Genomic DNA, 19226 nt, shown 5'->3' on the forward strand with positions numbered 1-19226 from the left:
TGTCTTCAGAGCATCTCCTCTTGCCCAATGGGGTCAGCGGGAGCCATTCCGCTCCAAGTTGGGCAGGACCCAGACTGGCAGCAAGGAGCCCCCTTGCCACCCCGCCCCCACGCCGAGAACGAGCCGGAGGCGCTAGAACCCTGTGAGCTTGTGTACCCCAGCCGGGATTTGTACGCATCTTCTAGAAAAATCCCACATAGGGCAGGCAGCCCTTGGATTTAGAGAGCAAGGTAGAAAGCACATTAACCTGGAAGCAGTGCTTATAAGAACAGGGAGAAAACACAGATGAAAATAGTTTGTGCTCCAGTAGACATATTAGGAAAGTACTAAATTACTAATCCTGGGGAAAGGCGAAATACAGCACAAATTCTGAAGAACAAGTGTCTGGGTGAATACATGCATCTTACACTTTGTATCTAAAGATGAGTTTAATTAAACAGAACGTTATAACGGGATGTGTGAGTGCTGATGGGAAATGGCCTGACGTTTCGAAAGCCCCCTCCAGCTACAACAGCATCGTCTCCATCAGCGCGACAGCTCGACCCAGTGACGGAGTTCACGTTTCCTGTCGATGTAGCAGTTGGATGCATCTGGAATCCTCGAGGTTAGAAGGCGGTTGGCGAGGGACAGGGCTGTGGGCAGAGTCTGCAGGGGAACGAGTCTGCCACACGGCAATCACGGCGACACACAGACAGACACATAACGTGAGGGCGTGCAAAGGCCACAAACAGGACCTCTTTGCGACTGACAGTGGGTCCAGTCTCCCGTAAGTCTGGTCGCCAAGCCGGCTCTGAAACCATCTCAGGGAAGACAGCAGGTGATGGTTTTGGAAGCAGCTCGGAGAACAGGCGGTAGGAAAAAGACGGTCGCGTCACGCTGCAGGCTGTGCGTTCCCTCCAGGGTGTTTTCAGATTTCTCCCCACGAGGCTGTGTGCTGCCAGCCAGTGACCATTAGTTAATGGGAGACGTTAGCTTTTCTTTTCTGCCAGGCTCCCGGAGGCCGCCTTCTTCACGGCTGTGGTGCCGGGCTGAATCTTACTCCGCCCGATGCTTGGCTTCTTCTGCTTCTGGCTGTTGTCCTGAAGCGACTTCAACCCCAGCATTTTACAGTACTTATTACACTGGTGAAGGGCTTTAAACTGATCGATGAAGGTCATGGAACAGTTGCCTTTAAATCCTTTGTACCTGTGAGTTTGGGTGGAAGGAAACAATTCTTTAAAAAAAAAATCAGGACCCTTCACCAGTATTAAAAGAAACATTTCAACGGGGAAACTCATGGTGTGCAGAAAATATATTTTATTTCTGTGTGCATGTGTACTGAGTCACTTCAGTCGTGTCCGACTCCTTGCGACCCCGTGGACTGCAGCCCACCACTCCTCTGGCCGTGGAATTCTGCGGGCAAGCAGACTGGAGTGGGTTGCTATGCCCTCCCTCCCGGGGATCCTCCCAGTCCAGGGATCGAACCTGCGGCTCTTAAGTCTCCTGCACTGGCAGACAGGTTCTTTACCACTAGCGCCACCTGGGAAGCCCATATTTATTCCCACCCTGGGCCAGAATGGCCAACGGCTGACATGACTATTAATAGAAAAAACAAAACCTGTGCGGTGAAGTAAAGACCGCAAGCCGTTGGCGTGGGCAGTAAAGACCGAAGATTGTGACGAGACGGATGTCCTAGGGGCTGACCGTTCTGTTGTGTCAGCATCTTTAAGATTTTAATTGGAGGATAATTGCTCTTCAATGGTGTGCTGGTTGCTGCCGTTGGACACCAATCAGCCGTGAGCATATGCTTATCCCCCCTCCCTCCCACCCCCATCCTCCCCTCCAGGTCATCAGAGGGCACGGAGCTGAGGTCACCGAGCTGAGCGGCAGCTTCCCACGAGCTCTTTCACAGGCGACAGTGTACACATGTCTGTGCTGCGCGCTCTGTCCGTCCCACCCTCTCCTCCCCTGCTGTGTCCACAAGTCCACGCTCCACATCTGAGTCTCTCTACTCCTGCCCTGCAGCTAGGTTCATCAGTGCCGTTTTTCCAGATTCCATACAGAGCCCTTTGCTTTTTAATCAAAGTGACCAGTGCTGGGCCATCCCCATAAAAATCTGAAAATCTCTTGGTGATCTGAATCATCCCTCCATCCCACCCGGAGGTTCTGAATGAAGCCATCTTGGAACTCGGGCTGGAAGAAATTGAATTTAGACCCTGGAGAAGGAAATGGCAAGCCGCTCCAGTATTCTTGCCTGCAGAATCCCATGGACAGAGAAGCCTGGCATGCTACTGTCCATTGGGTCACAAGAGTCGGACACAACTTAGTGACTAAACCACCAACCAACTTGTCACTGAAGGAGTGCAGGCCGGGCGGCCAGCCCAAGACAACAGAGCAAGTGGGTATGGCCCTCGGAGTCTCCCCGCCGCAGACGGGCGCTCTCCTGCAATGCTGCGCCTTCTCCCTGGGAGGAGAAGAACCTGCGCCTTTGTGTCTGGCGGCTCCCAGAGGGACCATGCTAGCCTCCAGCCTGGGGTGGTCTTGGGGCTCTTCCTTTTAGCTGGGACATTTCATATTCAAATCAAAGACTATGCTCTCACAACTCGATCGTGGGGGGTGAGTGTCCTCCTGGATGGACAAGTCCCCAGGCCCCCACAGACCCCGAAGATCCAGCAAGAAAGTGGGCTGAAGGGCTGCTGAGAGGAGGACGAAAGGAGAAAATCCACACAAACCACCCAGGGCAGTGCATGACATGAGAGGATGCTATTCCATTGATGGCGGCCAGGCTGTGTTATAATTGTCAGTGTTCTAACTGGTGCAGCTGGTGGGGGCTTTGTGTGGAGGCGATGCTGGAGCTGAGATGGAAAGATCTGAGATTTGCTGAGGGAGGCAGGGGCGTGGGTGGCATAGCAGACCATCGACAATTTGCAGGGCCCAGCGCAAACTGAGAACACGGGTTCCCTGGGCAGTAATTAAGACTTTGAAGATGGCAGCAGCGGAATGTGTGTTAAATGAAGCTCGGCGCCCCTCTGAGTGTGGGGACTTGCACAACTGCACAGGCTGCCTGCCTAGGGAACTGGTCCTGCTGGGTGTGAGTGAGTTCTGGCCGAGTTTGATTAATCGGGCCAAACACAGATCGGCAGAAGGAAGCCTGCAAGGGCTGGCTTCGTGCTGAGTCTGTAGCTAATACGATTCAAGAAGCTGGGCCTCCTTCATTTGCGGGCAGAAACCACAAAGGGCAACAAACGTGAAATGAATGGGCTGGGATGGTGCGTTCTTCCCCAGGACATCCAAGCTGGGTTTTAAGCTGTTCGGGGCATGAGAGGTTTCTTTTTATTTCTGAAGCTGAAGCATCAGTGAGTCGTTCCATCCAGCCTGCCCCTTCTTCTTCCCTGTGGGGGGACCGGTTCTTCCCCGCCTCCCTGGGGGCCCACAGTCTATTTTCTTGTGACAAATGACTCAGTTTTTAAAAGCCAAGCTCCTCCATTGGAAGGAAAGTCAGCCCAAGACAGGTGCTGACTCTAGCCGGGTAGGAAAAAAAAATGCCACTGCCAACCATGTCATCCGGCCTGAGTTTCCACGGCGCCTGAACATCCATCCCCTGGAGGGACGCAAGGCCCCCTGGACCTGTGACTGTCAGATGGGTTGCTTGTCTCATGCTGATAAACTGAGCTTCCCAAACTGGGATGATCAAAGCCAAGGGCAGCTTCCCTCGTTAAGCACGTTGGAAACAAGTCGCAGCCATCTGTCTAAGGCTGTCTCGAGGCTTGCTTGTAAACACTGACAACACCTACTCTCTGCAGAGAAGAATCACTAATTCATACCGTGACCTCCCAGAGAATTCGCTAGTCGCTTCAGCCCACCCTGGCAGCCACGTGTGTGATGCTGTGTAACGAGCAAGCCCTTACAGCTACATAGGGGTTCCCACCTCTGAAATGGGAGACGGCTGAGTCTGAACAAAGAAGCTGCACTTCTGGGCAGCCCGGCTCTGTCGGCCTTCTAGAGTAGCCCCTGGGAGCCCAGCTATCTTCCCAGGAATGTCTAACCTTCTTTAGAGTCCTCGGGGAAAGTTGGAGTAGGAAGCAGAGATGGAGGCTGATTTTATTTGCAGAAGGCCACGTGCAGGCAGGGCACGACTCTAGAGTGAAAACAGCTTTGCTCCACCAAAGAGCCCCTTACTCAGCCCCAGATCCTTTCAAGCCCCAGCTTGAGTGCATGTCTGTGGAGCCTCCCTGGCCCTCTGACACCATGAGACGACATCTCTCCAAATTTTCCTTCTATCTCTGTGAGAACTACAACCAGTTCTCAGAATTCAGGGTACACCTTTCTGTGTACAGACTCTGATCTCTCCCAGGACACTAGTTTATGCTCAGAATACCTGTCCAGTGGAGGCTTTCCAATAAAGGTCCAGGGGACGGATGAATGGATGCTGGCCCCATCCTCAGAGCTAACTGACCTCAGCCCAGGGCATCTCCAGATCGCATTGCTAAACTTCCCATTCTCTCTCCACCTAATTTTGGACCCCCACCTGGGCCTCCCGGGTAATAGAGGATGTCCCACCCCTAGCCATCTCAGTTCATCTATTTTTGCTGCCTAGCATCTGCAGGATTAAAAGCCTGTCTCCTTTCACAATTTGGTCTCTATTTCAGCCAGGGACGCTGGGCTTCTATTTGACCTCTTATTCTCTCAGACGTAGTTTTTTATGAGAAAAATAAGCAAAATAAAAAAAATAAATAAGACTTAGTTGCTTAGGGGAAAAATAGGGCCACATTCTTTGTGTTTTAGACTGCTGAACCCAGAGTTTTTCAAAGGACACGAGTTCAATCACTGCAAGGAGCTATACACCCAAGAGGTAGGAAGTACAGGCTCCTCTGCTTGGGGTCCACCTGGCAGGCCACGTGTGCCAAACGCCCCCCTCAGCACTGGGGGCCACACCTCTCTCATCACGACAGCTCCCCTGTCAGGTCCCCGGGGCAGACACTCACCACTGCTGTTCTTACTGGGTGGATGTAGTGGGGTAAACAGTATCCCCCAAGGTCATGTCCTTCCTAGAACCTCAGGATGGAGCTTTATTCAGAAACAGTGGCATCGCAGATGCCATTAAGATAAGGTCATTCCGGGGAAGAGAGGGACCTTGATCCAATATTCCTGGTGTCTACTGAGAAGATAGAGACACACTGGGAGAGCAGCAAGGGGACAAGGCAGGCAGAGGTGGGGGCCGCACGTCTACAAGCCAAGGGATGCCAAGGACAGCAAGACTCTGGACCAAGGAGAGAGGAGGGGACACTCTCCCTCAGGGCTCCGGAGAAACCAGTGCGGCCGATGCCCGATTCTCAGCTTTCAGCCTTCAGAGCCGGGAAAGGATGCACTTCTATTGTTTTAAGCTCCCTGGTGTGTGGTTGACTCGTTACAGAAGCCAAGGAACCTAACACAAAGGAAACAATAACCACCTGCATTTGAGAACTCTCTCACTCATTTCTACTTTTAGACACCTTAGTCCTATTGCATTTTATTAACTGAATCTTTTTTATCCTTATCCTCAAATCAGTATAATTTTCTAGTCCGTCACTTTAACTCATCCATCTTCTCTCATGATCTCCAGGCGTGGAACTATTAATTTATTCTGCTGAACACCATCCGATAGAGTCTTTTCTTAAATATCTTGACCCTTGGACGGAAGTGGGGCATAAAGATCACTCAAGGGCCGTGTTCACGTGCTGGTTTGGATTCAGTAGGCCTGGGGTGGGGTCCGAAATCCCGTGTATCTATTAATGCAGCTCTGAGCTCCCACTGATGCCATTGGTTCCTGTGGAGGAGCAGGAGATCAACTAAGGCGCGGATGGTCTCGTGTCGTCCTCAACTTCAGAAACGTCTTTAAATCGGAACCGACCTCTTTCACTCCTGACATTTCATTCCTGACATTTCCTCATAAACATTACTGTCATGACCCACTTCCAGAGGAGCTAGGAAGCTGTTTATTTCTGTGTCCTGCCTGTACCCCACACAGCCTTATCCCGCGCTTCACCATTTAGTAATGTGTTGGCCGTGGGTCTGTCATGAAGGGCTCTTACCATGTTGAGCTGTGTTCCCTGGACACCCACTTTGGCAAGAGTTTCTTTTTAATCATGAAGGATACCGAATTTTATCAAATGCTTTTTCTGCATCTATGACCGTGTGTCTTTTGTCTGACACTGACTCGTTTGCATATGTTGAGCCATGCTTGTGACCCTGGAATGACCCCAACTTGATCATGGTGCCTGATCCTCCTGACAGCTTGTGGGATTTGCTCGGCTAGCATTTTGTTGAGTGTTACACAGATTAGTTCAACACTTCCTATGCGTGGGAATCATGCTAGGCTGACTTCCTGCTTAAAAACAATTCCTCTTTCCTCTCATGTTGATTATGGATGGTGCAGCCTTCCAGGCTCATACCAAGTTGACAGCAGAGCCGGCTTCTCCTCCAACTTAGCAGGACTTCCCTGTGCAATTTTCTGCCTCCAGACGCCTGGAGACAGGAGAGGGGTGGAGCCAAGCTGCAGAAACCGCCACCCCTGCTGCAGGAAAGAAATCAAGGTTCTTGTCGGGCTTAATAAAGGACTCGTCTAAAGACGATTTGGCGAGACAAGAAAAACCTACAGAGAATTCCCACAGGTTGGTAACCCCTTTAGAAGCCAGCCAGAGCTATTTATAACAGAGGCTTTAGTTTGACAGCCTTTCTGAAGAAGGGTTTAATTTTTAAGGAACAGCTAGGAGGACATGATGGAGAAGGAAACGGCACCCCGCTCCAGTGTTCTTGCTTGGAGAATCCCGTGGACAGAGGAGCCTGGCGGGCTGCTGTCTATGGGGTCGCACAGAGTCGGACATGACTGAAGCGACTTAGCAGCAGCAGGAGGACATGACATGCAGGCTGAGGATGTAGGGAGAGAACTGAAATAAACCCCAGTTGGAGGCAGGGGAGCGTCTGTGTGTGAAATGAAACCAGGGCTGGGTGTACAAACAGGCAGAACAGACTGTCGCCCGCGGGTAAAAGGAGGGACACCAGGGGGCGCCCACGGGAACCATCTAGCAATGCCCGCTGCTCCATCAACACCCTCCGTGTCTTCATGAGTGTTCCTGTGCTTCTCACTAGGGGGCGCCCACGGGAACCACCTAGCGATGCCCGCTGCGGCATCAACACCCTCCGTGTCTTCATGAGTGTTCCTGTGCTTCTTCACTGGGCAACAGCTGCATGGCAGACACTGCAGGGGTTAAACAGGATTAAATAAAGGGTCGCGGCTCTTTTCCAGAAAGCTGGCTATTTTGCATAGGAAACGGAAGTGTGAACAAATAAAAAAATATTATGCTGTGATACAGGGCTACGTAAGGCAGGGATACGATTTTCCCTCCGTTGCCTGGTGGGTCCTAAGCCTGTCGCGGAGGACTAACAGCTCTGGCCTTATCTGGCGAGGGGATGGGTGAAAGTTCAGAGAATGTTCTGAGCAAAAGCAGCCATCCTACGGAGATTTGAGGCCAGAAGCCACTCGTAGAAGGTCATAAGCCACACTACCTTTTTCATCCTGTGAGTAGTCAGTGCTTCCCAAAGTATGTTCCTAGAGTCTCACAAGATGCTTTAAAAAAAATCTGTGGTGTAAATATTATGAAAAATGCCATATAATCGCTCCCCTTGCCTCCTTGGGCACTCGAACTACACATCAGCTCTTTAAAGACTCTGTGAAGGAAGTCTCACACTAAAGAAACTACCTTTATTTATCCAAGTCGGGGTTTCCCCAAATTATTTGACAATGGCAATCTGTGAAAAACGCTGCTGTAAAACTCCTGGTTTCTTTGAGGGTGCGGATGGGTGGCTCAGCTGGTAAAGAATCAGCCTGCAATGTGGGAGACTGGGGTTCGATCCCTGGGTCGAGAAGATCCCCTGGAGAAGGGAAAGGCTCCCCACTCCGGTTTTCTTGGGCTTCCCTGGTGGCTCAGACGGTAAAGAATCTACCTGCAATGCAGGAGACCTGGGTTCCATCCCTGGGTCTGGAAGATCCCCTGGAGGAGGGCATGGCAACCCACTCCAGTATTCTTGCCTGGAGAATCCCACGGACAGAGGAGCCTGGTGGGCTATAATCCATGGGGTCACAAAGAGTCGGACACAACTGAGCGACTAAGCACAGCGCACACCCACGTGTAACAGAGCCGAACCGTTTCCCAGGCGTTGCATTCTGCACTGCTCTCCAAGCTGCCCTCTTTCCTCCAGACCTCAGCACCCAGCCCCACAAACACCTCGTCCAGCCACCCAGTCCCCCGCCTGTCAGAGCCTCCAGGGGTCATTCCTGCTTCTCGTGGGCCCGGGGCCTCCCATGGCCTCCGAGCTGTCCCTGAGCTCACGGCCACACAGACGGGAAGGCCCCACGCCCCTGGGAACACAGGCCGGCTGCTTTCCTAGGGGCTGCCCCGCGTGCCTGCTGCCCTTCTGGCGCCTCCGCAGCCTCCCTCGGGCCGCTGCTGGAGCAAGAGCCATGCTGCCTCCATGGAAACCAGCCCGGGCACTGTCTCCCCTGACACCCAACCCCGGCTAGGGGGAAAGCTGAACGCGCAGAGGGGAAAGGGGGCTACAGCCACCCCCCATCTGGTTCTCTGCTGCTGGTGGGGCCGGCAAGCAGCCGCGCTCATGAGGTGCCTGTGCGGAAGGGCTTCGTGGGGCAGGCCCTGGAGCCCTCCAGGGTGGGGATCCTCTCCTCCCCGCGTCCTCCGCTCGGCCCGCGTTCTGCAACTCGCCCCCCCACCTCCAGGCGCCTTCCCTGAGGCCTTCAGACCCACTCACACCCCACGCCTCTTTCCAAAGGCAGCTCCCTCCTCCACCCCCGAAACTGGAGCCGCATCACTGCTGTTTGCTTAGACCTTTCAGGAGACACCGGGAGTTCCTTCCAGACAGTCCTGGTCTTCACCCAGCCCTATTGGCCCAGGCACTGTGACCCCAGCTCTCTTAGCCATCACCTCCTCCTTGTTCATCACAAGCATCCCCCACTGATCTGCGGGGGTGATCTCAAGTCCAATCTCTCCAGATCTTTCCGTGCAGACTTGTCTTTGCATCTGGAAATGACAAGGTGTGCTCCTCCGGTCCTCAGTTGGGGGAGCGGGCAGTGGGGTAACTAGCGAGCAGACCCAGGGAGTGGGAGGAGCCCTCTGCTCCAATTCCAGTCACTCCGTGGTCCTTTACAAGGTTTTGGGGGGAGGCTGCTGGACTGCCAACGTTATTGCCTCTCTGTGGATGCTAGGTCCTCCTAGCTGACTTCTCAGCCCAGGAGACTCTCAACACACACTAGGAGCACTGCTCGTGCTGACACTGGCAAAAAAAAAAATTGTGAAAATAGGTGTTCCTGTCGGGCCTCCAGGCCACCTTGATGGCAAGGACTGGCCGAATAGGTCAGACGCTGGCCACCTAGCTCTGCTACATAAGGGCTTGATCGGATTTGAGACGGGATTCAGGCTGCTTTCCAGAGAAGGAGACCACGGTGGCAGGACCCGACGGCAGGTGTCTGGTATCCAGGGCGTGTGAAAGTGCCTTTATCAGGCCCCTTAGGCCTGGGAGGCTGGTCCTCTGAAGCCTGGCACCGGGGAGTCTGCTAGAATGCTGGGATCTACAGCAACGCGGCCTGCTGCGCAGAGCACCGAGAGGTCAGGGGAGTCTGACCTGAGCCCGTTGTTCCTCCCCTCCTGGCAGACTCACGCGTTGTATTAAAGAGTCTGCCCAGAGTCACCACACACACACATATATGCAGCACATGATGTGCACACACACACACACACACACACACACATGCAGCACATGGCCCCACACCCACGTGACCACACCCTCAAGCCTGTTCTAAGCGTTTCTCCAGTATCAGAGCCCACCTCCTTCCGCCCACAAGTTCATTTCAGCCCTTCCTCCCCAGGCACCAGGGTGTCTTGGGATTCAGTCTGGGTTAAGCTCCCCCAGGTGGCACCACCCCCAATGCAGGGCTCCCCAGGGGCTGCTCTTGGCTGGAGGGCAGAGGGCTTTTTCTGGAACTCAGCTGATTGAGTGTAGGAGTCTGTGCTGATTTTTCAGGCTCATGGGGCGTCACACTGACACCAGGAGGGCCTGGTTCCCTAAGGGAACTGCCCTCACGGTGCGTCCGCCGTGATTCAGGGGCCTTGTGCCCCCACGGCTGCCCCTCTGCAAGAACGAGCCGTTCATGATTCTGCCCAGCCCTGGCTCCCGGGTCAGGGACTCTGACACACGCTACGATCCTGTGGGCCTGACACTGGCCGACAGCCTGGTGGCCACAGAGAGGGAGCTGTCTGTGCCTATTTATAGTGACCCTAGTTTAATTCAAGGCTCACTGCCTCCGAAGAAATCTGTCCAGGGTACTTTTCTTTGTCTTTCACCAACACGAAGCGGACTTTGGGGCAGAGATTACAGAGGACAAAAGCTTGGCTCTGACGCCCTCTGCTGGCTGGATGGCAATATTGCCTTCTCCCCAGAAACTGGGCGGACCAGGCCAGGTGTGCGTTTGCAGGACCCACTGAGACAGCTGCGGCTCTGTTCCCAACAGGTGTTGGTTTACACCGACTTTGATTTGATTAGGTTAAATTTCCGAGTCTTATATTACGGAATTAGGCATTTTTCCTTCTCGCCCTTCAGAGAACTCTAAATGGCTGGGCAATTTTCAAATCAGAAATATGTTCGACAGTGGGGTTAGTATCTTTGGTCTTCCTAGAAGATGGATTATTAGATGTTGAAGCAATCCGACTTGCCACACGTTGTGACATGAAGTTTTGGTACTCAACATTGCTGAAGGAGTGTGGGGGTATGAAGTATTCCAGAATATGCCACGCTTCAGTGTTAAGGATCATACCACCAGGTAAAGTCGCATTGGAATAAGTCATGATGGTCCCCTATTTTCTTTTGTAATATTATAAGCGATCTTAAAATAGTCTCACACCTCCTGGCAGCCTGGTGTTCTTTTCAACGTGATTAAAAGAACACATGTAATGATGCCCACACGGAGCACTGCTTCTCAGGGTAGGGGCGCCTGTCCCCAGGCTTCAGTAGAGCAGGCCAACTGGCCGTCTCCTGCACGGATGCAGGAAGCCAGCCCTGGGGGCTTGCTAAGAATAAAGAGGAGATGCCTGGCCACATCTCCTATTCTCTGGAGCCTCTGACACCCGCCAGGCTCCCCAGCCTTTCTCTCCCCGGTTCGAGATTGTGTCCCACACGTCCCCACACATCTCCTGTCTGTTTACGCTGTCTTTGTGCTTGAAACCCTTCCCCAAATCTCTTGCATTGACTGCCCAGACTTCCTTCTGCAGCTCTGACTTTTCCTTGAGTTCCTTCAGCAGAATCTTGCCTCCTGGCCCTAGGGACCCCTTGCAGCCTGTGATCAGGCGGCCCCCTTTCCCTGCACCTCCTGCTCTGTCCTTGGGAAGAAAGAAGACGGGATAGACACAGCCCCCAGGGACCTCCAAAGAGACCTCCCAAACCCTACGCCTTGTACTCTGATCAGAGAAGATTCCTCTTTTGTTAGTTTTTTCAAGCTGAGCTAAGAAACATTTCTTTAGAGAGAAAAAAAAAGTGACTGCAAAAGTTTAAATAAAAGGTTTTTAAAGACACAATGGACAAGATGATCTAATACCCCTAATAGCTAATATTTCTCAGACATTTCAGAATTCCCTTCTCTCCCACCCTCTTTTCAGGGAGGAGGCAATAAGTAACACTTAGGAGACAACGTTTTGCACTGGGTGCCAGCTCTCGGCTCTAATGGGTGCTGGGCAGCTGTCCCAGGCCAGATAAGTCACATTAGAGCTGAGAACAAAACCAAAGGGATTGGATTTCTTTTTTAAATTACGAGAAAAAAAAAAAATATGGTCCAGGTTCCTGGAAGTTGTTAACATGCTTTTTAAAAGACATCTTAAATCATCACTCTTATGCTTGTCTTAGTCTTTGAAACTTCTTGGGCAGGTTTCTGCTTTGTTTTCATGGAAAGTGGCTCCAAATAATGGTATGGAATTTGCCTACTCTTAAGTCAGGCTGGGGCATGAGCCGAGGAAGGAGGCCAGTGTTTATCAAGCACGTGCTGAGCCTCAGGGACGGGATGCAGATGAGCTGGGGGATTCTCAGGACCAGCCTGGGTCCCCATCTGTGCCTCAGTGGCTTTGAGAACGTCAGGGCTCAAGTCCACAGAGCCGGTGAGACAAGAAAGCAGGTCTGTGTGACGCCTGGATCTGCCATATCCTACAAAGGACATGATGCCTGTGAAGGAAAGCTCTAACTTGGGAAATTCTTCTGAGGTCCAGGAAAATCTCTTTGTAAATAAATAAATAAATAAATAGGGGCACCACACATTTTCTAAGTGGGGAAACTTGCTCAGGACAAATAACTAGACAGGATGCAAGGATGGCAGGCATGAAACGATACTGTCCTGGGCAAACCAAGATGCCCTGTTGCCCCTTCCATCATGTGGGCCAAATGTCTATGACGCCAAGAAGCAAGGTTACCAACAGGAGAATCAGAAGTAGGTGGCAGGACCAAGAGCTGAACCCAAGTCTTTAAAAAAAAAAAAAATCCCTGCCCTCACTACATCATACCCACCCCCCACGACATACGCTCTTGACAAGCCCACGGCCAGGACCCACATCCCTGACTCGTAGACACGGCTCTGGTCAGCAGCGGGGGTGCAGCATGGAGATCGTTCTACCGCAAAACGCTATTATCCTGAGCAGGGACATGGTCAAGCTGCATCTTCGTTCTAAAGCCAGATTAAAAGCTTCTGCGTGGTTGCTGAGAACTTCATGAAGCAGACTTGTTGATCTGGAGGTTAGAAGAGTGTTCCCCTTTCTACTTTTCGCAAATCCCTTCTTCTCTCCATCCTTCATATACTAATTGAAAATTGTATTTGTTAAAGGACTGCCGATGCCAGTGGTCTGAAATCACCAGAAAGCCCAAGTAAACACGTTGCTCCCAGCTGTAGGAGACTGAGCTACGCCAATCATGCTGTTCTATTGTGTGTGTTTCTGATGCTTTGAGATCTGCAGCTTTGCAGGCAGGGGCGGCTCCCCCTGCCAGGGTCAGCCAATTCCTAGAGACAACGACTGGCCTTCTAGAACACCTCGCGTAGGCCAGCTAACCAACCTGCAGCCCACTCCCACCATCCGCTCTACCGGGTCTCACACTCTGGGCCCCCTGCCCCAGTCACCACAGGGCAGGCAGCGGACAGCGCCACTCAGCCCCACACCCCAGAGCCTCCCGGAAACTTACAGACGACTCAATTCCAAGCTCTCGCCCAGGTTTTCCCCTCCCCTCCTTCTGCCTGACTGACCCTGGGGCCTCCCTGTGGTGCTCCCCACCATGGTCTGGCAAGCCCCTTCCTCTTAGGAACTGAGTAACAAACTCTTTTCAGTGGCGACTATCTCCTGATCTGTCAGCTTCGTCATGCCCGAACCATAGAAGAGCCTCCATTGTAAAACACAAGCCACCCCTAAAACTCACTTGCCCCCACCCCATTTCCCCCTTCTTACAAATAATCCTAGTCCACGGGGACATCAGCAGTGGGAGAAAGCCCAGCAGTTCCAACCCAGAGTTCTGTTTTCACAAAGGAGCACAGATAGACAGCTTTCTCCTTACTGGTGTCAAGCAAAGCAGAGAAAAGAGACCGTTTTTTCAAGAGACACCCCAGTAAAACATGATCTTAGGGCCACCTGGGCACTGCTCACCCCATAGTAAGCAAAGCGATACCCGAAGTTAGGAAATCAACACCATTGATAACAACCAGAGTCATCAATCATAGCCCTTCCATAGTCATCTGCCCTTTAATCAACCATGGGAGTTTGGGCGCTGCCTAAAATACTAAGTATTTGGTGCAGAGTACAGGGAAAAATACGGGTTTCCCAGGTGGCGCTAGTGGTAAAGAACCCACCTGCCAATGCAGGAGACATAAGAGGTGCGGGTTCCATCCCTGGGTCGGGAAGATCCCCTGGAGGAGGGCATGGCAACTCACTCCAGTATTCTTGCCTGGAGAATCCCGTGGACAGAGGAGCCTGGCAGGCTTTGGTCCATAGGGTTGCAAAAAGTTGGACATGACTGAAGCAACTTAGCACACACGCAGGGAAAATACATTAAAAATATACAAGTTGAATTCACTGCACTCAATTGCACAAATTTTTAAAATAAGCCAATAGTCAAAATATTAAGTGTGGAAAAATGGAATATTCCTAGTGAAAAAAATTCCCAATAATGCTGGCGTTCCCCTCCGCCCATGGCACTCCTGTGGATCATTAATTTTGAAATATATTCAGAGTTCTTATTTGTTTCAAAGTTAGGAAACCACATGAGTCTCCTTGGGAGAATGAAGTCCATAAATATTTTAGGTAAGTGAGAGAAGTGAACTGAATTTATCCCACGAGCATCTGTTGTCCACAGTTGGGACACAAAATCACTTCTGCCGGAAGGTGTTTGGAAACCCAGAGTTGAGTGACAGGCACTAGATTTTTTTTTTCTACTCACCCTTTAGCCTCTGTTGCTATGCCAACGTCAGTTAACTTCATGCCTACACCTACAGGAAGAGACAGCAAAGACAGCACGTGTTACCCGGGGCTCCTCGGAAGAGAGGGACCACGCATTCACGGGGAGGGGCCATCCCAGCCCCGTCTTGTCCCTTCCTGCAGAAACGCTTCCCTTGTTTCCCTCAGCAGCAGCAGACAGCATCCCAGATACGCGTCCAGCCTACGGGGCCACAATAGGGAAGGCGGGCTTTGGGGGCAGCCAGCCGAAGCATGCGCCCAGGGACGCTGTCCTCTACCTCCCTGGCCCACCCCACTGCTGGAGCAGGGGCCCGGCACCGGCCCCGGAGATCTCTCCCCAGAGACACTCTGCTGTGGGCCTAGGTCTATTCCGTGCTCTTCAATAAGCGTGGAAGCCCTTGTCCAACAGGAAGTGGGCTGGGTGTGGCCTGGGCAGACCAAGTTCAACAGTGAGAGGGTTCAAGACCGGCATCTGTTCAGTTCAAGGCCAGGCTCCAGACCTACACCCTCCCATCTCCATAAAGACAGCGTCTGATTCAGGATTGAAGGTTTATCTGGGCCGGCTCTAGATCCAGGGAAAACCTCTTGAGTTATATGTATACTTTTCAGCCACTGGACTGGAGATGCAGACATGTGTCGCCCATGGTCTAACCCTTTGATGCTTATCCTAGCTTCTATCCATTCAACCAGGGGTCCCCAACCTCCAGGCCACGGACCAGCACCTGCTGTCAGATCAGCGGTGGCATTAGAACAGAAATAAAGTGCACGACAAATATAATGCGCCTGAATCATCCTGAAACCAACGCCCACCCCCGCAACCCCTGGTCCATGGAGAAACTGTCTTCCATGAAATTGGTTCCTGGTGCCAAAAAGGTTGGGGACCGCTGCATTAAAGCATCAGAAGTTGGGCGGGGCGGGGGGGGGCCGGTGGCGCAGCAAACCAACACCACAGCTCTGAGCATCCCACCCTGGGTCAGTGAAGAGCTCTGGGCATCCTTGTCAGAATTCTAAACATACAGGAACCTTCTTCCTCTCCCCCAACCCCCAGCAGGGGCAGCTGGGACAATGGCTCAGGAACCGGGGATTCAAACAGAATGAAAGTCCTGTTATGTTGCGAGGAGGAAGAGAGCAAGATTTCCACCTTCCATGGGGCGGGGTGGCAGGGGGTGCCTCTCTCTCAAGCACCATCTTGTCTGGAAGGCAGTCCTCTCTGATGCCCAGAGTGTGGGTGACCTACGGCCTTTCCAGAATCTCCTTTCCAGACCAGACACCAACTCTGTTCCTTCCTCTGTAGGGTGGTGGCTATGGGCACAGCTCCAGCTCCACGGACCTCTGCTGTAATCTCACCCACGCCACCTGATGGCAGGTCCTTTACAGCAGGGCATGGGGTCCACGGACCCTGGAGGGTTACAGTCCACAGGGTTGCAGAGTCGGGCATGACTGAAGCGACTTGGCATGCACACGTGGGCTCCATGGTGCCACGCCACCTGGGTCTCGCCTTCTCGTATCTCGCCCCTGACTCGTCCCGGCCAGGCCAGGCTGTGGCTAGGGGAACCAACATTCCCAGCAAAAGCTGACCCTGAGGGTCAGGTCGGATGGCAACCTAGTTCCACGGTCTCCGTTCCTAGGAGTACTGCTCCCTGAGGCTCAGAAAAGCAACGGCTAAAGGGTTCGAGCTCTGATCCAGCAACACCTGCCTGAGCCGCGGTGGAGACACAGGCCGTGTGGCTGCTCAGGCTGGTCGGACAGACAGAAGCAAAGAGCTGTGCTTTCCTGCAGGTCCCCCGGGAGCCGAGTTAGACACAGCACTTTGAGGGCACCAGTAAGCATTCTAAAAACCTCTTTCACTGCTGGTCACTAAAATGCGCCTCGTGCTTTCAAAGCTGTTAACAACGAAAACATACGTAGAAATGCTTCACGTGGTTTTTGTCATAGGAACTGTACTTGGGAAGGAAAAACGCTGAATTGCAAAAGCCCTCTCTGGACATTCTGTTTCGTAGAAAATGTTGTATTTAAAAATTACAGCTCTAAGCCGCAGAGAAGTCCAATTTTAAAGTCATTTGGCAAAAAGGTCCTTGAGCTTGGAAATTGCTTTTCCTCGAATCTCACAATTACCAGCTGTCACCGACACTGGAAAAGCAGAATATGACTTTCAAAAAGAAACCTCTCACTCGGCTTAATGATTTGCCAGCAATTCAACCAAGGTTATTAAGGGTCTCTATAGGACGCTAATTTGGATTATGGTGTGCAGCTATTAAAGCGTGTCGGGGATGACAGTCATCTACAGGTTGTTTCCGACAGAAGGCGGAAGAAGGCAGTATCACAAGAACCCAGAATTTGAGTCCTTGGTTATCGGGCTGACAGCTTCTTAGCAATCACAGTGGTCTCAGTGTGTGCGGGCCTTGGGGCCCAGTGGCAGGCTCACCTTTCACCCCACAAACCTGCAGGACTCACTACAATCCCATCAACACGTGAAGGCAACCAGGGAGAAAATAAGAGTCTGAGAAAAAGCGATAATTGAGCTTGGGTTTGTTTGGGATTTTTTAAATCCTAATTCCAGAGTCTCAGCAAAACGATAAAACGTAGGACTCGCTTAGAGAATAGGTGTTACCTAGTGCCACAATGGAGATAATGGAAATCTTGCCCAGTAGCAGAGAGTAAAGCACCCTTATGAGACACTGTGCCAACACTTTAAACCACACATGTCACCATAAGGTGATGTAAGGTTCCCCTGTAGCTGTTGCCCAGTGCCTGGAAGCAAAATTAGCCATGCACGAAGCTCCCAGTGTTGCTTTTCAGTGTAACAACCGTATTTGACACAAAGTTAACTCGGAAGGAGAAAGACAGGTGAGTCTGAGAGTGGCACAGACAGTCTGGGTGAAACAGCTGTCTGTGAAGACCATGTTTTGAGTGCGTGGCAGCAGCGTCTCTTCATGAGTGAGTGGTTAGGGCTGTCTTCAGCTTGCAGGTCAGCCTCCCCTGCAAGTCTGAACACTGCCCTCTCCGGCTGGCCTCAGAGGAGCCCCTCACAGCAGCCTTCGACATTAAGGGATACTTGGGAAACCTTGCACATTTGTAAATTTGAGTTTTCGTGGAGAGAGCTTGGGGTTCAGAAACAGTGTGCTGCATCGGGGGAAGGAGAGGGTGGGACAAGTTGAGAGGACAGCGTTGACGCAGATACACTATCACGCGTCATCAGAGGACAAAACTCGACAGGAGGAGACACACGTATGCTCAGAGCGGATTCATGTGGCTGTCCAGCAGACACCAGCAGCATTGTAAAGCAATTACTTTGATTTAAAAAATAAACAGGGATGCCTGGCACTCAAAATAAAAAAAGAAAGAGTGGGTTGGAGTCTGGGACCCCTCTTAGCAGCCGATTGACAGCCATAATTAGATTCTTAACTCCCAGCCTCTGTTTTTCCATCTGTAAAATGGGGATCATGATGTCTCTTTGGCAGGGCTATTAAGATGAAACAAAAACAGGGGAAAATGAAGCAGGCAAAAACTGATGAACTCCAGGTTAGGTCTGTAGACTTATTACATTGTGCTGACGTCAGCCTCCTGGTTTCAACCGTGTTATAGCTATGCAAGGTGCTGTCATTAGGTGAAGCCGGGTGAGGGATACCTGGAGACGCCTCTCCACAGTCTTGCAACTTCTCATCCCTATGGTTATTTCAAAAGATTTTAAAAATAGGGAACACTGTGTCAGTGCTGTGCTAAATGCCTTCCTCTCACGTAATCCTCACAGCCACCCCCTGCGGAAAGGACTGAGGCACAAAGGTGAGCGGCCCGCTCACGGTGGGACGTGGGGGGTGCCGGGGGCTCTCCTCACCGCCAGGCTCCAGAGCTCGGGGTCCTTGCGTGTGACAATGTCTGACATTAGCAGGTACCCAGTTATAGGTCAGGTTTTTCCTAAAGCGTTGTCATCTGGAAACGAAAAGGGAGGCCCCCATGGCCAAAGCTGCTGGGATGGCAGCCCATTGCCCTCCCTGCATGCATGCACATGGCTGTGCCCTCACGTGCCTCCACCAGCCTCTCTCAGCCTGAGAGCCTTTCTCGGGTCACATGCCCTCGCTGCGCTCAGCAGGGCTGGCCCACGTGCCGGTGGCAAATCCAGGGGAGTTCACACCCCCCCACTGCAGCAGCCTTCTGCTGGTTACTAAGGGGAGCTGGTGTATAAACACACCTGCTCCTCAAGTGTGATCTTTGCTGAGAAGCTTGTCCTGCTCAGCCTCCCAGACGTTCCCCACCGGGCATCAGCTTCAGGAATGCACAGCGGTGACTGGGTATCAGGCACCCTATTGACTTTCTTTCCCTTCGCCTGCCACACTTCCTCAATCTCCTACCAGCATTTCCTGGGGTCCCCTCCCAAATATTTGCACTCGAACATTTGTGTGCGACAGAAGATGAACTTGGCCTAAATAAAGGAATTGTTTCTGCCCAACATTTTGGAGATAACCACTAAGCTAAGAGTTAGAGAGGAGACTTCCCTGGTAATCCGGTGGCTAAGGCTCCATGATCTCAATGCAGGGGGGCCTGGGTTCAATCCCTGATCAGGGAACTAGATCTCACACGGCATAACCAAGACCTAGTGCAGCCAGATGATTTTTTTAAACTGTCCAAAGAGGCTGGAGACTGAGGTCATCCCACGGGCAAGCAGTGATGGGTCCCTAAACAAATCTCGGCTGAACATTTCTGGATGGCAGTGCTCCATGCACA

General features: G+C 52.0%; 1 protein-coding gene and 1 long non-coding RNA gene across 7 annotated transcripts in view; one reads left to right on the plus strand and one right to left on the minus strand.

Annotated features, from left to right (window-relative positions):
• Nucleotides 1–409: 409 nt before the first annotated feature.
• ALPK2 (alpha kinase 2) overlaps nucleotides 410–19226 on the minus strand; it is a 150835-nt gene continuing 132018 nt past the window's right edge. For 5 of the 6 annotated variants that reach the window (XR_015154132.1, XM_086373654.1, XM_086373652.1 and 2 more), the window contains 2 exons: nucleotides 14488–14536; nucleotides 410–1185 (listed from right to left, as the gene is read on the minus strand). Coding sequence is in view for 5 of the 6 variants with exons in the window: in XM_086373654.1 (XP_086229780.1) it covers nucleotides 969–1185; nucleotides 14488–14536 (266 nt within the window). In the remaining variant the exon portion in view is untranslated. Of the gene's footprint in view, nucleotides 1186–14487; nucleotides 14537–15378; nucleotides 18435–19226 lie in introns of those variants that run through there. The other variant, XM_086373655.1, reaches the window with a different exon arrangement.
• On the plus strand, nucleotides 2355–7267 carry LOC147346356 (uncharacterized). The gene is made up of 2 exons (XR_015154137.1): nucleotides 2355–6629; nucleotides 6719–7267. It is a non-coding gene; the product is annotated as an uncharacterized LOC147346356 (long non-coding RNA).

Source organism: Bos grunniens, chromosome 24, assembly GCF_055505025.1.
Source record: "Bos grunniens cultivar Pamir isolate PY7600 chromosome 24, Bosgru_T2T1.0, whole genome shotgun sequence".
In the NCBI taxonomy this organism is placed as follows: domain Eukaryota; kingdom Metazoa; phylum Chordata; class Mammalia; order Artiodactyla; family Bovidae; genus Bos; species Bos grunniens.